Below are 17673 nucleotides of genomic sequence, written 5' to 3' on the forward strand. Positions count from 1 at the left end.
AAAAATTAGCTAGGTGGGCCGGGCATGGTGGCTCACACCTGTCATCCCAGCACTTTGGGAGGCCAAGGAGGGAGGATCACGAGGTCAGGAGATCGAGACCATCCTAGCCAACATGATGAAACTCCATCTCTACTAAAAATACAAAAAAAATTAGCTGGGCATGGTGGCATGCGCCTGTAGTCCCAGCTACTTGGGAGGTTGAGGCAGGAGAATCGCTTGAACCCGGGAGGCAGAGGTTGCTGTGAGCCGAGATCACGCCACTGTACTCCAGCCTAGGGACAGATTGAGACTCCATCTCAAAAAAAAAAAAAAAAATTAGCTGGGTGTGGTGGCATGTGCCTGTAGTCCCAAGTACTTGAGAGGCTGAGGCAGGAGGATCATTTGAGCCTGGGAGGTTGAGGCCACAGTGAGCCATGACTGCATCACTGCAGCACAGCCTGGGTGACAGAGTGAAACCCTGTCTCAAAAAAAAAAAAAAAAAAAAAACACACACACAGAAAAAGAAGAAAAAACCCCCACAAAAAATAGAGTCTGATGATATGACTGAATTACTGTAATCTCATGTAAAACTTGAATGGATGAGGAGTTGCTTCTTATGGATGAGCAAATAATGATTTCCTAGAGATAGAATCTACTCCTGATGAAGATGCTGTGAATACTGTTGAAATGACAACAAGGGCCAGGCACGGTGGCTTACCGTCTGTAATCTCAGCACTTTGGGAGGCCAAGGCGGGCTGGATCACCTGAGTTCAGGAGTTTCAGACCAGCCTGGCCAACATGGAGAAACCCCATCTCTACTAAAAATACAAAAATTAGCCAGGCGTGGTGGCAGGCACCTGTAATCCCAGCTACTCGGGAGGCTGAGGCAGGACAATCACTTGAACCCAAGAGACAGAGGTTGCAGTGAGTGGAGATAGTGCCTGGGCAAAAAGAGTGAGACTCCGTCTCAAAAAAAAAAAAAAAAAAAAGAAATGACAACAACAGAGTTATAATATGACATAAATTTAATTGATAAGCAGTGGCAGGGTTTGAGAGGATTGGTTCCAGTTTTGAAAGAAGTTCTACTGTAGGCCAGGCGCGGTGGCTTACGACTGTAATCCCAGCACTTTGAGAGGCCAAGGAGGGTGGATCACATGAGGTCAGGAGTTCGAGACCAGCCTGGCCAACATGGTGAAAGAAACCCCGTCTCTACTAAAAATACAAAAATTAGCCAGGCATGGTAGTGCAGCCTGTAGTCCCAGCTACTCAGGAGGCTGAGGCAGGATAATTACTTGAACCTGGGAGGTGGAGGTTGCAGTGAGCTGAGGTTGTGCCACTGTACTCCAGCCTGGGGACAGACTGATATTCCATTTCTTTTTTTTTTTTTTTTTCTTTTTTGAGATGGAGTCTCGCTCTGTCACCCAGGCTAGAGTGCAGTGGTGCGATCTCAGCTCACTTCAAGCTCCACCTCCCGGGTTCACACCATCCTCTTGCCTCAGCCTCCTGAGTAGCTGGGACTACAGGCACCTGCCACCACACCTGGCTTTTTTTTTTTTTTTTTTTTTTTTTTGTATTTTTAGTAGAGACGGGGTTTCACCGTGTTAGCCAGGATGGTCTGATTCTCCTGACTTCGTGATCCACCCACCTCGGTCTCCCAAAGTGCTGGGATTACAGGCATGAGCCACCGCGCCCGGCCAGTGATACTCCATTTCAAAAAAATAAAAATAAAAAATAAAAGAAAGAGAGAGAGAGAGACAGAAAGAGAGAGGAAGGGGCCAGGTCCAGTGGCTCACACCTGTAATCTCAGCACTTTGGGAGGCCGAGGTGGGTGGATTACCTGAGGTCAGGAGTTTGAGACCAGCCTGGCCAACATGATGAAACCCTATCTCTACTAAAAATACAAAAAATTAGCTGGGCGTGGTGGCAGGTGCCTGTAATTCCAGCTACTCAGGAGGCTGAGGCAGGAGAATTGCTTGAACCCAGGAGATGGAGGTTGCAGGGAGCCCAGATTATGCCATTGCACTCCAGCCTGGGCAACAAAAGCAAAACTCTTTCTCAAAAAGTAAAAAGAGAGAGAAAGGAAGGAAGGAGGGAAGGAGAGAAGGAGGGAAGGAAGGAGGGAGTGAGGGAGGGAGGGAAGGAAGGAAGGAAGGAAGGGAGGGAGGGAGGGAGGGATGGAGGGAGGGAAAGAAAGAAAGAGAGAAAGAAAGAGAAAGAAAGAAAGGAAAGAAAAGAAAGAAAGAAAGAAAAGAAGGAAGGAAGGAAGGAAAGAAAAGGAAAAGAAAAGAAAAGAAAGACACCAGCACATCTAGGAACACCTGTCATGATATCTACACCGTGAACATTATACATAAGACAGGTGGGGCAGGTCATGGAAGGTTCTATAAGATAGTCTCAGAAAAAAGAAAGAAAGAGAAAAAGAAAGGGCAAAGAAAGAAAGAAGAAAAGAAAACAAAGAAAAGAAAGAAGGAAAGAAAGGCAGGCTGGGCACGGTAGCTCATGAAACTTCATCTCTACAAAAAATACAAAAATTAGCTGGGTATGGAGGCACATACCTGTACTCCCATCTACTCGGGAGGCTGAGGTGGGAGGATTGCATGAGCCCAGGAGTTCAAGGCTGCAGTGAGCCAAGATCATACCACTGCACTCTAGCCTGGGCAATAGAGTGCAGGCTATTAAAAAAAAGAAAAAGAAAGAAAGAAGGAAAGACAGAAAGACATTGCTATATATAAAGGTTTCAAGGTTTCTTCCTATTATTATTAATTATTAATTTTTTTTTTTGAGATGAAGTCTTGCTGTCACCAGGCTGGAGTGCAGTGGCATGATCTCGACTCACTGCAACCTCCACCTCCCGGGTTCAAGTGATTCTCCTGCCTCAGCCTCCCGAGTAGCTAGGACTACAGGCATGTGTCACCATGCCCAGCTAATTTTTGTATTCTTAGTAGAGACAGGGTTTTACCATATTGGCCAGGATGGTCTCGATCTCCTGACCTTGTGATCCATCCACCTTAGCCTCCCAAAGTGCTGGAATTACAGGCGTAAGCCACCACACCTAGGCTCTCCCTATTATTATTATCACATGAGGAAAATGAACAGGCAATTTAGATTACGAAATACAACACAGTGAATACAATTTAGATAGTCCCAGCGACTTGGAAGGCTGAGTTGGGAAGACCACCTGAGCCCAGCAAGGCACATACAGGAAATACAACATACAGGAAAAAATATTGTGCCTCATTAATAATCAAAGTGATGCAAATTAAGATAAAGAAATCTGTTTTTACCTCTCCAATAGGCAAATAGTGACTTTTTAAAACTTATTATTATTTCTTTTCTTTTTTTTTTCGAGACAGAGTCTCGCTCTGTCGTCCAGGCTGGAGTGCAGGGGCGCCATCTCGGCTCACTGCAAGCTCCACCTCCCGGGTTCAGGCCATTCTCCTGCCTCAGCCTCCCGAGTAGCTGGGACTACAGGCGCCCGCCACCACGCCTGGCTAATTTTTTTTTGCATTTTTAGTAGAGACAGGGTTTCACCATGTTAGCCAGGATGGTCTCGATCTCCTGACCTCATGATCCTCCTGCCTCGGCCTCCGAATTCTTTTTTTTTTTTTAAAGATTTTGTGTGGGACTGGCTCAGTTTGTCCAGCCAGATCACTTTTTTTTTTTTTTTTTAAACCACGCCACCACACCCAGCTAATTTTTGTATTTTTAGTAGAGACGGGGTTTCGCCATGTTATCCAGGCTGGTCTCAATCTCTTGACCTCGTGATCTGCTTGCCTCAGCCTCCCAAAGCGCTGGAATTGCAGGCGTGAGCCACTGCACCTGGCCCAAAACCTATTATTTCTTACTACTAAGTACAGAGAACTCTTTGAGCTTATGAAGTTATTGATTAGTACACACCATTTAAAGGGTTCTAGAACCTTAGAATTGTTCATAATCTGATCCATAAATCCATTCTAGTAATCTATCCTAAGAAAATAATTCTAAATACAGCAAAAACTTCATGTACAAAGAAAAATATTTCTAACCTATTATTCCACAATAGCAAAAAATTGGCAATAGACTATTTGTCCAAATATAGTAGAATGGCTAAGTAAATACATGGACTATTTTGTAGTCATTGAGAAAATTAAGAACTTATATAACATGTAAAATATTAAATAATAAAACAGAACACAGTTCACAAAAAAGACATAAAATATTAATAGTGGCTATCTCTGGATGCAATTATATGTTTTTTGGTTTTTTTTTTTTTTTTTTGTATTTTATTATACTGTGGTCTCTAAATTTAAAAAAATAAACATTTTTACAGACAAAACCAAAATGCTTAAAGAATATTTTGAGCCTCATTCATAGAATAAACAGAACAACCTCCCATGTCTCCTCATTCCCTATGGGAGAAAGCCGCTTTACTTTTCAACTCTTACCTCTCATCATTCTCGCCCCAGGCCTTGCGAGGTTTGCTCTAAATGAACACGCCATGATGCTTTTCTAAGTTGCTTTTGTTTACATCTTTAAATGTCTTACCCACTACCTTTGTCCACCTGGAAAACACCTATCCACCAGCAACTCTGTGATCCTACAGCCTTTAGAGATACCCGATTACACTGACATTGGAAGGGAGGCAGAGGCAAACAAGTAAAATGATCTTAAAGAAAGAGGTTGTGCCTTACTCATCTTTTCTCTCCTGCCAGTGCTTGGCATACAAATAGGTGCCCAAAACAAATCTGTTGAATGAGTAAGTATCAATACCAAAGTGGTGAGAACTGAACTAGCTAAGGTACCTCTGCTCGTGAGGGGTTTTTATTTGTTCAAAGGAAAACAATCCCCAAAGAGGCAACTGGGGAAGCAGACAGGCCTGGGCTTGACACAGCAACACTGAGCAAATAATTCAAATACTGAGCATCTGCTTCCTCACAACAACAGAGTTCATTCCAACAACCACACAAAGCTATTGTGAGGATTAAGAGAGATATGAGACACTGCCATAAAAAGAAACTCAAATATTAGCTCCTCTCCCATTTGCTGAAGGCATTAAAACCATGTCCTCCATAAGCAGCCAGGAGACATGAATAATACACATCAGAACCCCCAAGCTAGTGACATATGGCATCCAGATGCATATTTTTGGTAAACTGCTAAAATCTTATGTCTGTTTTCCACATTTATAGCTATAGAATGTCAGCAGCTGCCAGACCAAATTAAGATGATTACATTGATGTTGTCTGTTCCTTAGATCAAAGCTCCTAGGAAGACACCCAAAGTATAGATACAAGTCTTCGTAAATCAACAGGCCCTGTGAGTGGCAGCTCATCCACAGGGATAGCGAAGGTGTATGTAGCTGGCATGGTGGCAGATTGTACAACTTCTGCCACCAAACACATCATCACATGTGTGTGCGACATACACCATTACATCTAGGAACACCTATCATGATATCCACGCCATGAACATTATACATAAGACAGGTGAGGCAAGTCATGAAAGGTTCTATGAGATAGTCTCAGGAAGTAGTGGGAGGGACCACAAATTGCCAGTAGGTTCACAGAAAGCCAGCCGTCCTGTATACTAATACTTTACTATGTTTTTATTTCCTCATCATAAGAAGGTGATATCACCACCTACTTGCTTGGTGGTATTCTGAAGATTAAATAGGAGAACATGCATAAGCCTCTGGCACAGGGAGGATAGCATGTATGACTACTACCGCTGCCTACACACAGGACATGAATGCCAGGCCTCCTGGTGCTGAATTTCTCTCTCCAATACCAATCTCAGTAGAACTCAGTTGACCCTGATGGTTGTTTTCAAATAATAACCTTAATTTATGTAGAGTGGCCCAAATACAGCCAAAAGAAGGAAGAAGAAAATGTTAGGGTAGAGAGAGAGGATCCCCTGGTAGCACAACTTCTCTTCTTGATTTTCTTTGAGAGGTGATACTACTGCAAACACAGGAATTCACGGGGCACTCACTCCATTACCAATCCAGTTAGGCAGTACACAGGCCCTCAGTACTAAAGGAAAATAAAAGGAATTTGCTGGGCGGGGCGGGGGGAGCAGAAGAAAACCACACACACAAGCAAGTCTAATTCCTTTAGACAGGAAGCACACCTGCCTAATATACTACTGTATTCCCAGTGCTTAGTATACAGAGCCTAGTGCACAGCAGGCACTCAATAAACATGCTGAATGAACAAATGCACCCATCTGATTCTATACCAAATATTCCTGTCTACCAATTAATCTTCTGACTCTTTAAATACCCACTATGATCCAGGCCCTGGGAAGATTACGCAGCCAACACTGGTGTGAAAAATCATGCCTACGGAGGGTTCTTTTGGAGCCTAGAAGAAACAGATAAAGGAGGTGTTTATTCATGAAACCAGCACTTAGAGACTACATCAGCAGTTCCAGTTCCATGACTGCAAGCTCATGGAAGACATGAACCAGATCACATCTCTCCTGTGTGGCTAGGGCCAACTGCACGTGTAGAATGGTGTTTCTCCTATACTTGGGACAAATACATCTCACAGAACCAAAACTGTGTTAATATTCATGCTTCCTACTTGCCTTAGAACGGCATATCAAACTTGGTCTTTTTTTTTTTTTGATATGGAGTCTTGCTCTTGTTGCCCAGGCTGGAGTGCAGCGGCACAATCTCCGCGCACTGCAACCTCCGCCTCCCGCGCTCAAGTGATTCTCCTGCCTCAGCCTCCCGAGTTGCTGGGATTACAGGCGCCCACCACCACTCCTGGCTAATTTTTGTATTTTTAGTCGAGATGGGATTTCACCATGCTAGCCAGGCTGATCTCACGCCTATAATCCCAGAATTTTGTGAGGCCGAGGGGGTTGGATCACCTGAAGTTGGGAGTTGAAGATCAGCCTGACCAATATGGAAAAATACCATCTCTACTAAAAATACAAAATTAGCTGGGCATGGTGGCTCATGCCTGTAATCCCAGCTACTCGGGAGGCTGAGGCAGGAGAATCGCTTGAACCTGGGAGGCAGAGGTTGCAGTGAGCTGAGACTGCACCTTTGCACTCCAGCCTGGGCAACAAGAGCAAAACTTCGTCTCAAAATAAATACATAACTAAACATAGTGAGAAGACTGGTGTTTCACATTTTTAAATTTTTTTTAGCATCGGTCCTAATAAAAGACAACTATATTCCCATATTTGCTTCTGGGTTAATTTTTTGCAATATATGTTGTTTTGGTAGAAGTAAATGAAAAATCCAGTCTCACACAGAAAAGTAGTTGGAAAAGGAGAAAATTAATAGATTTTCAGTCACTGCACCTCCCCTCTGGCAATACACATTTAAAAACATAAGAATAGTCTGAAAAATGATAAAGTAACGAGGACATTTAAGATAGACCAAGGGGGCTGGGTGTGGTGGCTCACGCCTGTAATCCCAGCAATTTGGGAGGCCGAGGTGGATGGATCACCTGAGGTCAGGAGTTCGAGACCAGCCTGACCAACATGGAGAAACTCCATCTCTACTAAAAATACAAAATAAGCCGGGTGTGGTGGCGCATGCTGTAATCCCAGCTACTTGGGGGGCTGAGAAAGGACAATCACTTGAACCCGAGAGGTGGAGGTTGTGGTGAGCCCAGATTGTGCCATTGCACTCCAACCTGGGCAACAAGAGCAAAACTCCATCTCAAAAACAAAAACAAAAACAGAAACAAAGAAAGAGCAAGGGAAGTATAACTGGGGGACCACTGGGACAAAAGTCAATTCATAATCCAATGCTTATTTTCTGGGACTGAAAATAAAGTTCATACATGTATTAAATCACAGACTCTTAAAACTTCCTTAGCCACTTAGTAACAGTTTTAGAAATAAAACATCTGCCATTTGTTACCAAAAAATGCAAGTTTTCCAGATTCAGAGAGTAAATCCTTACAAATCATGCTCCCTAAGCACTTAGTGCGTTCATCCTGCCCATCTCTTCTGATGTTACCTCCTTTACCTTTCCCATCCTTGAAGGACATGTTCATTTGCTTTATCTTATATTAGCTTAATTTGCTTGTTTGGTTATTGTTCTGTTTGGTTATTTTTCTCTCATTCACAGCAAGTTGCAAGTGACTTAAGTTTCCCAGGAAAATTTATATTTTTATAAAAGGCTACTTTTGGAACCAGAAGAAATTTCATATATTGAGATTTCCTGTCATATTATGGAGTATTTAGGGGCAAGAGCCTTCCTTGATGAAGGAATAGAAGGGTCACTGTAGAGGAGACAGACAACACGGTATTATTGAAATAACGTAGGCTTCAGAATTACACAGGCCTGTGTCCAAATTATAGATCCAGTATTTATATGAAGTTAGGGAAGTTTTTGTTGTTGTTGTTGTTTGGGTTTTTTGTTTGTTTGTTTTTTGAGATGGAGTTTTGCTCTTGTTGCCCAGGCTGGAGTGCAATGGCGCAATCTTGGCTCACCACAACCTCTGCCTCCCGGGTTCAAGCGATTCTCCTGCCTCAGCCTCCTGAGTAACTGAGATTACAGGCATGAGCCACCATACCCGGCTAATTTAGTATTTTTAGTAGAGATGGGGTTTCTCCATATAGGTCAGGCTGATCTTCAACTTCCAACCTCAGGTGATCCACCTGCCTCAGCCTCCCAAAGTGCTGGGATTACAGGCATGAGCCACCGCACCAGGTCAATATTAAGAAAGTTAATTGACTTTTCTGGGATTCAATTTCCTCATTTATAAAATATAGAGAATATCTTCCTTGCTGAGTTCATGTGAGTATAGGTGACTATACTTAACCCAGCATAGTCCATGTAAAACAGGAACTAACACTCTATATGTGGTAGTTATTATGTAATGCTCTCTGTGTTAGAGAACCTATCTTTAGAAACATCAAGTAATATGTCTTGCTACACAACTACCTCATTCCTCCTGACCCTAGAAATGAAACTTACATGCCAATTGCTCACATCTCCCAATTGCCATATATATTTCTCTGTCTAGTTGAATCCTTTCTTTGTTTTGTTTGTTTGTTTGTTTTTGTTGTTGTTGTTGTTGTTCTGAGATGGAGTCTCACTCTGTCACCCAGGCTGGAGTGCAGTGACGCGATCTTGGCTCACTGCAACCTCCACCTTCTAAGGAGGGTTCCAGCGATTCTCCTGCCTCAGCCTCCTGAGTAGCTGGGACTGCAGGCACACGCCACCACACCCAGCTAATTTTTTTTATTATTTAGCAGAGATGGTGTTTCACCATATTGGCTAGGCTGGTCTCAAACTCCCAACCACAGGGAATCCAGCCACCACAGCCTCCCTAAGTGCTGGGATTACAGGTGTGAGCCACCATGCCAGGCCCTTTCTTTGTATTCGTTTGGAGACTGAGCAGAGACTGTCAATGCCTAGGACTCTGCTTCCTTTAAGCTATTAGGCATGAAGTTTACCTCCTCTTCCTAATCTGGAGAGGCCCACTTTTCCTAATAGAAATGATGGTGCTGGCCACTAGGAGATTCTTTTTGTTTTTCGAAACAAGGTCTCACTCAGGAATCCAGGCTAGAGTGCAATGGTGCAATCAGAGCTCACTGTAACCTTGAACTCCTTGGCTCAAGCAATCTTCCTGCCTCAGCCTCCTGAGTAGCTAGAACTACGGGCTCATGCCACTATGCCTGGCTAATTTTTTAATTCTTTAGTTTTGTAGAGACAAACTCTCACTCTGTTGCCCAGGCTGGTCTCAAACTCCTGGCCTCAAGCGATCCTACCACCTTGGCCTCCCAGTGTGTTGGGATTAGAGGCATGAGTCACCAACAGGCCTAGATTAGATTCTTAATAATGTTTGCCTGTGAGCCCTTGGGATTTTCTGACCCACAAAAAAGGAGCACCATGGTCCTAGAAAGAAACTTTCTGCTATACTCCACCAACCTTTCTCTCCCTGGGATTTCCCAGTAGCACTTTTCATGGATCTTTTACCTTTACTGATCTTTGTATGTCCCTGCCAAAATTTCTGAATGCATCTCAATTTATATTTAATTCAAATACTATGTGCATTACTTATAAGAAAGGAGACAATTTTGCAAAAACAAACTTACCATAAAACCAGCAAATACTGTATCTGTAACTAGATTCATGAGTAATAAGAAGAATAATTTCAGTAACAGGAAACTCTGGGTAATATCAAGGCTATAAACTAGGTAAAGGCTAAAGGTAAATATGATTAGCTCCAGGAGAGTACCCTATCTAAATGACTAGTGAGCTAGCAAGTGCTCACTAAACAATAAAAACCTCAAGGAAGACAAATTAAAGCCAGGTAGAATAAATAAAATAAAATGTACAGTCAGCAGCTATGATTTACATATTAAACAGAAACTTACCTGTTTGATCAAGTTCAAGCACAAAATAAGGAACACACAGAGATTTAAATAACTTCTTTACCTGGAAGAAGTCGAAAAACAAGGAGGAAAATGAAAAATGAGGTTATAACCAACAGGAGAATCTCTTATCCAGCTTCATTACTTCCTTTCTCAACCAGCCTTCACCTTTGAAAACTTCCCAATTCACTTTTATGTAACCCATAAGATTCTCCCTGTTGACAATAATGATATTTAAAAGAGTATTTGAAGTCTGTTGATTCTATTCAATTATCAATGATTCATCTGTATCGCTTCATAAGTTACATTTTATATGTTTAGTGACTCAGTCTACCTCATTATAAAATGGATTTAATACTATATTTAAAAAAGCATTGGAACACAATGTTTCCAAAGCATTATGTGGCAAACCTGAGAAAAATATATTCTTACAATAGTCAAAGTATTATTTCTTTTTTGGCTGAGTAATCCTCAACCAATAAATCAGTTACAAAAAAAAGCTATTATGCCCTGAGACTGTTAAATAAAACAAACAAAAAATCATACACTCATGGTTATACAAATTATACTGGTAAAAAACAAAATTTTATTTAAAAGTTACTTTTACCACTAGATAACATTTAAACTACTGACACAAGAGACTTTTATGTACAAGACACAAACAGCCTGTCAATAATTTAGGAAAGTTTAGAACCATATTCCTCCAGTTATACAATAAAATTTAAAAGGCCAGAGTAGCCTGAAGTTCACAGAGATGATCAATGAGGAAAATGTATTCTTGAAAAACAAAAAACAAAAAAAGTCTCATTCTAACCTTAACTACTAAAACAGTAGACTTCCTATTGTATAGAAGTACACTGGGAGATTTCTGTCATTTTTATAGGACCAAATTCAACATTTTGATAAAATGGGAAAATAAGTTCATTCAAACAACATCATTAGTCTTCTTTTTATTTATTTATTTTTTTTTGAGACGGAGTCTTGCATTGTTGCCAGTGGAGTGCAGTGGCGCTATCTCGGCTCACTGCAATCTCTGCCTCCCGGGTCCAGGCAATTCTCCTGCCTCAGCCAACCAATTAGGTGGGACCACACCCAGCCAATTTTTGTATTTTTAGTAGAGATGAGGTTTCACCATGTTGGCCAGGATGGTCTCAATCTTCTGACTTCGTGATCTGCCCACCTCAGCCTCCCAAAGTGCTGGGATTACAGGCGTGAGCCACCATACCCAGCCAGTAGCCTTTTTCTTAAACTCTTTTAGATGGCACCTAAGCCCCAGTCTGAATCTGAATTCAGTTCCCCCCACCACTCTGAAACAGCTATAAGAAACAAATATTGGCCGGGCGCGGTGGCTCAAGCCTGTAATCCCAGCACTTTGGGAGGCCGAGACGGGCGGATCACGAGGTCAGGAGATCGAGACCATCCTGGCTAACACCGTGAAACCCCGTCTCTACTAAAAATACAAAAAACTAGCCGGGCGAGGTGGCGGGCGCCTGTAGTCCCAGCTACTCCGGAGGCTGAGGCAGGAGAATGGCCTAAACCCGGGAGGCGGAGCTTGCAGTGAGCTGAGATCCGGCCACTGCACTCCAGTCCGGGCTACAGAGCAAGACTCCGTCTCAAAAAAAAAAAAAAAAAAAAAAAAAAAAAAAAAGAAACAAATATTGCAATTCTGAAAAGGTGGAGAGGATTATCTTTGCACTTTAAAACCTCTTCACAGCCAGATGCATGCAAAACACATACAGTAACTAATGTGTTACGCAAGAGTGGAAAGCTACATTATGTAGAAGTTAGTTTCCTTATGGGCACTTCCCAACTTGAATTAATGCAAATGACATTACTCATCCCAGAGAGAAATACACATTCATCAGACCAAGTACCAATATAAAAACAAAGTTTCTCAGCCGGGCATGGTGGCTCACGCCTGTAATCCCAGCACTTTGGGAGGCCGAGGCAGGTGGATCACAAGGTTAGGAGATCGAGACCATCCTGGCTAGCACAGTGAAACCCTGTCTCTACTAAAAATATAAAAGAATTAGCCGGGCATGGTGGCGGACGCCCGTAGTCCCAGCTACTCGGGAGGCTGAGGCAGGAGAATGGCGTGAACCCGGGAGGCGGAGCTCTGATTTACTCATATCCCACTTGTTAAATAAGATGATTAAATAAAAACTAAAGAAAATAACCTGGGAAAATTCTACTTCAAGGTAATTTAAATAAATAAATAAATGTGAACAGCTAAGTATATGAGTCGTATACCCTCAGAAGAAATTCACCACTTTACCAGGAAAAGCACCTAATCATCTTTCACGGCCAAAGACTAGAAAATTAATTTCCAAATTAACTGGCATCAATCTGAAAACAATCTGAAATCAACAAGGTAAAACCAGGGGATATTTATCTAGAAGACCTGACATACCCAGTGATTGTTTGGATAATGACATTAAATAAATTTGCCAGGATAACTATATGTTGTTGTTGCTGTTGTTGTTGTTTAGACAGTTGCACTTTTGTTGCCCAGGCTGGAGTGCAATGGCGCGATCTCGGCTCACTGCAAACTCCACTTCCCGGGTTCAAGCAATTCTGCCTCAGCCTCCCGAGCAGCTGGGATCACAGGCCTGTGCCAACACACCCGGCTAATTTTTGTATTTTTAGTAGACATGGGGTTTCTCCATGTTGGTCAGGCTGGTCTCCTGACCTCAGGTGATCTGCCTGCCTCGGCCTTCCAAAGTGCTGGGATTACAAGTGTGAGCCACCGCGCCTGGGCAACTGTATGTTTAAATAAGCATGCAAATAGCTAACACAAATGTTATAGGAAAAGTTCTTCATTCCCAGGCTAGTTTTAATTAAGTAAAACTGGGGAAATACAGGCAAGGCTTTACATTTTCAGGGATAGGCAGGAGAGCTGGGAAATGAGGGAGTTAGTAGATTTCAGAGATAACAGTAAGAATAAGAACATTCTGGGGCATAATGGGGACTAAAAAAAGAAAAGAAAAAAAAAAAATGATAGGTCAAAGAGACCTGGAATTGCAAGGAGCACACTGACTATCACTAGCAGCAATCCTGACTGCTAGCCCAACTCTTCATTCCAGAACTAGGGCAGGGTTAAAATTGGAATTTTCTGTTTACTTATTTATTTCATTTCTTAATTTTTATTTTATTTATTTATTTATTTAGATAGAGTGTTGCTCTGTTACCCAGGCTGTAGCTCAGTGGCACGATTTGGCTCACTGCCACCTCAGCTTCCTGAGTTTTAAGTGATTCTCATGCCTGTGCCTCTTGAGTAGCTGGGATTACAGGCGTTCACCACCACAACTGGCCAATTTTTGTAGTTTTAGAAGAGACAGGGTTTCACCATGTTGCCTAGGCTGATCTTGAACTCCTGGCCTCAAGTGATCTGCCTGTCTCAGCCTCCCAAAGTACTGGGATTACAGGTGTGAGCCACCACGACCATATGTATTTATTTTAGAGACAGAGTCTCACTCTGTCAGCTGGGCTAGAGTGCAGTGGCATAATTATAGCTCACTGTAACCTTGAACTCCTGGGCTCAAGTGATCCTCTCACCTCAGCCTCCTGAGAAGCTAGGATTACAGGCACATGCAAACCATGCCAAGATATATATATATATATATAGATAGATAGATAGATATATAGATATATATATAGATATATATATAGATATATATCTATATATATATATTCTTTTTTTTTCCCCCATAGAAATAGAGTCTTGTTATGTTGCCCAGACTGGTCTCAAACTCCTGGTTTCAAGTGAACCTCTTGCCTTGGCCTCCCAAAGCATTAGGATTATAGGCATAAGCCACTGTGCCCAGCTCTCAATTCTTTAATAATGTTTGAAAATATAAGCAGAGCGATTGAATGCCTGGCACATAGATGGCACTCAAATGGTAGCTATTAATCCACTGATAGGATTAACTGTACTTAACATTAAGTCAGGTGTTTGTTGATTACCATTTAATCTAGCCTCAGTACTGACAGAAGGAAGATTAACCACCCGAAGTTAGTCCTGATAGGAAAAGGAAAAATGCAAGTAGTTATTTTCTTTAACAAACACTGATATAGTGTTTACTATGTGTCGAGTATATTCTATGGCTTTTATAAATATTAATTTAATCCTCCTAACAAACTTATGATATAGGTACTATTATTATCCACATTTTACAGATGGGAAAACTGTGGCACCACAGGTAAACAACTAAAGTCACATGCCTGATAAATCACAGAACCAAGATCCACACTCTGACTTTAGAGTCTAGGCTCTTAACCATTGTTTGGTAATGAAAAAGACTAGACAAGCACATAATTTCAGAACTAAGAAAACCCTCAGGCTGGGCACAGTGGCTCATGCCTATAATCCCAGCACTTTTGGAGGCCAGGGCGGGAGGATCATGACAAGGTCAGGAGTTCAAGACCAGCCTGGCCAACATAGTGAAACCCCATCTTTTCTAAAAATACAAAATTAGCAAGGCATGGTGGCCTGCACCTGTAGTCCTAGCTACTTGGGAGGCTGAGGCAGGAGAATTGCTTGAACCAGGAGGCAGAGGTTGCAGTGAGCCAAGATCACACCACTGTACTCCAGCCTGGGCAACAGAATGAGACTCTGTCTCAAAAACAAAAACAAAAACAAAACCCTCAATAAGCAACTAGTTCAAGCCCTTCATTTTAAAGATTAAAGAAAAGGAAGTGGCGGGCGGTGTGGGGGTGGGGGCAGTAGGTCCCAAAAGCAGACAAGAATTGCAGAATTAGATAACTAAGCCCCTAGAGGATTAAAAACATAGCAGTTTTCTAATGCCCAGCCCTCTTCTAAATTCTCTAACACTTACTACCTGTCCAATCATGTAGAATTTAGCAAGGGTTATCTGAGATCATTTTTCTTCTTAAGCCTATGTTCTGCCCTTTCAGTTGAGCTAAATCCCCAGGGATGGGACCTGTGTCTTCCGCCTCTTTGCAGTCCTACTCCCAATATGATGTCCTACAGGAAAGGCGTCACTATCACATTGATTGGGATGAAGCCTAAGGTGGCATCGATGCATAATGTGTTCAGGAGAGAGACAAGGATGAAAGGGTCTCCCTACTTCAGCTGCCCAACTTCCTTTTTTTTTACTTGGGAAAAAAGTGCGCGTGTGCACAGGCACACACAGGCACACACACATGCGCGCAAAACGAGAGAGAGAAAGAGAGTCCAAAAAGCCCATAAGCCCATTTATTTCTATATAGGGCTTCCAGAATAAAAAGGCTTCTGAATTCAAGCTCCTTGAGATCTGGAAAGTCAGTCATGGGGCAGACAAGTTGAGAGAAAATTAAACTTAATAATAAATTAACCTCCCAGTGAACCTGGACAGATGGCCACTTATGTTTACCTAAGGCTCCATTGTGTAGGCCTAGAGCTAAACTTCAGTGACATGTAAATGCCCTCAGCCTTACTATGAAGCACCAGACAGATCACATTTGCCTTTCAATTCTCACCTTCATTAATCCTCCCCATGGCTGTAACCACTGACCTTTTCTCTTTGATAATCTAAGATTAAGAACCCAGTAGGAAACAGTTTATTCTTTGTGAAGTTATTTTCCCCATAATAAACCACACCATGAAGAGATATTTACCAAAATTTGGTAGTACCCTAAGTAACCGTTCCTTATGAAATATTCCCTACAGACATATCTGAAAGGACAGCAAATCAACTGGTTTGGTAACTCCCCCACCCTAACCTTCCCTGAACTTGACTACCTGAAAATATCTCATACTTCCCAAAAGCTCAGAAAGAGATTATTCAAGCAGTATTTTGTTATCAAAACCACATTTTACAATTACTCTAAAGCAAGTTATACCTACATACACTTTTCCTTTTTTTTTTTTTTTTTTTTGAGAAGGAGTCTCGCTCTGCTGCCCAGGCTGGAGTGCAGTGGCACAATCTCGGCTCACTGCAACCTCTGCTCCCAGGTTCAAGTGATTCTCCTGTCTCATCCTCCCGAGTAGCTGGGACTACAGGCACATGCCACCATATCGGGCTAATTTTTGTATTTTTAGTAGAGACAGGGTTTCACCACGTTGGCCAGGATGGTCTTGATCTCTTGACCTTGTGATCCGCCCGCCTTGGCCTTCCAAAGTGCTGGGATTACAGGTGTGAGCCACTGCACCCAGCCTGCATACACTCTTCCTAAAGGTGAAATCCAGTTCTTTACATTTGAGCTCAAAAGTCAGTCAAATTGCTACAATTCCATTTAAACCCCTTGAGTTTAAAGCCTTACCTCAGCACAGCGTGTGCATGTGGACCTACTGAAGATGACCACAGAGTGACCGTCTATATGGGCCTGAAGCAGGGCTCTGAGGTCTGCAGTGGCCGTGCTGGTGAATCCTGCTGGGTTCTCTGGCAAAGTTTTACCAGGGTGATGATCTTTAGCTAGAAGTAGTGGAAGTAAGGATGGTAATTATCACAAAGGAAAACATGATGATGCGTTTTCTAATATTAGGTTCACTCTAAAAGCATTACCATTTCAGTCCCACAGGCCAAAATAAGGAATCTGAGGAAGGAAGGACTCTAATGAAGATTACAGATTTAGTTCTTTCATCTGACTGGAACCTCTGACAAATTATTCAATATTCCTGACTCAGATCACACTCAAGATATGTTCTCAGGGGATCCTGCCAAGTAACAAGCCATAATCGGAAGCTTCCCTGATCGCAGGAAAATAAGTAACGGGTTCGAAATACTGAGGCCACATTTTATGCCATCTGTATTCCCAACAATGGTTTAAATGCAGAGAGGCCAAATGTCAGACAGATGTCCCCTTCCAACACAACCCTGCTTACAGACACAGGGGCAGACTACTCAAAGCAAGGTTTACACATTTTCTCCCAGGCTAACTCCTGGATAAGCAGACACAGGATCTTCAGGCAAGATGCAGCAAGATTGCAATAAAAATGCTTTCTGCAGATTCTGTTTTCTCCTCAGGATTTTGTGCTGGCCCAATCAGGCATCAAAACAAACATGATCCAGCTTAGTGGTATGTTATCCCCACATGACAGCACTGTCATCCTGGGCGTCATCACCAGTCGAAACCACCAAGAGATTGCTACCTCCAGCTTGTAAAAATGTTTAAATTAGCTGTCTTCTTCAGGACCCACAAATAAACCAAGCTCAAGCCCACCCTTACACTTGCTCCTTAGGTGATTTCTTCTCATTTCTGCTGATCCAAGTAAGCCATTCATCCTTCTTCAATCTCCTTATCATCTTCATAGTTGGTATGTGTATTTATCCAGAACTAGACAGAGGGTTAATGTTTGTATGATTCCTTTCATTTAATCCTTCTAGCAATATCGTTAGGTGGGTACTGCTACCATCATCCCCATTTTAC

The 17673-nt window shown here is 42.3% G+C and overlaps 1 protein-coding gene across 3 annotated transcripts in view; it reads right to left on the bottom strand.

Moving 5' to 3' along the window:
* LOC105497720 (thioredoxin reductase 1) overlaps positions 1 to 17673 on the bottom strand; it is a 181643-nt gene that overhangs the window by 84649 nt on the left and 79321 nt on the right. For 2 of the 3 annotated variants that reach the window (XM_071071206.1, XM_011769014.2), the window contains exons 2-3: positions 16567 to 16718; positions 10309 to 10369 (exon numbers count right to left, since the gene is read on the bottom strand). In XM_071071206.1, the coding sequence (XP_070927307.1) occupies positions 10309 to 10369; positions 16567 to 16718 (213 nt within the window). Of the gene's footprint in view, positions 1 to 10308; positions 10370 to 16566; positions 16719 to 17673 lie in introns of those variants that run through there. The other variant, XM_011769018.3, reaches the window with a different exon arrangement.

The sequence above is a fragment of the Macaca nemestrina genome, chromosome 10 (assembly GCF_043159975.1).
Source record: "Macaca nemestrina isolate mMacNem1 chromosome 10, mMacNem.hap1, whole genome shotgun sequence".
Classification (NCBI taxonomy): Eukaryota; Metazoa; Chordata; class Mammalia; order Primates; family Cercopithecidae; genus Macaca; species Macaca nemestrina.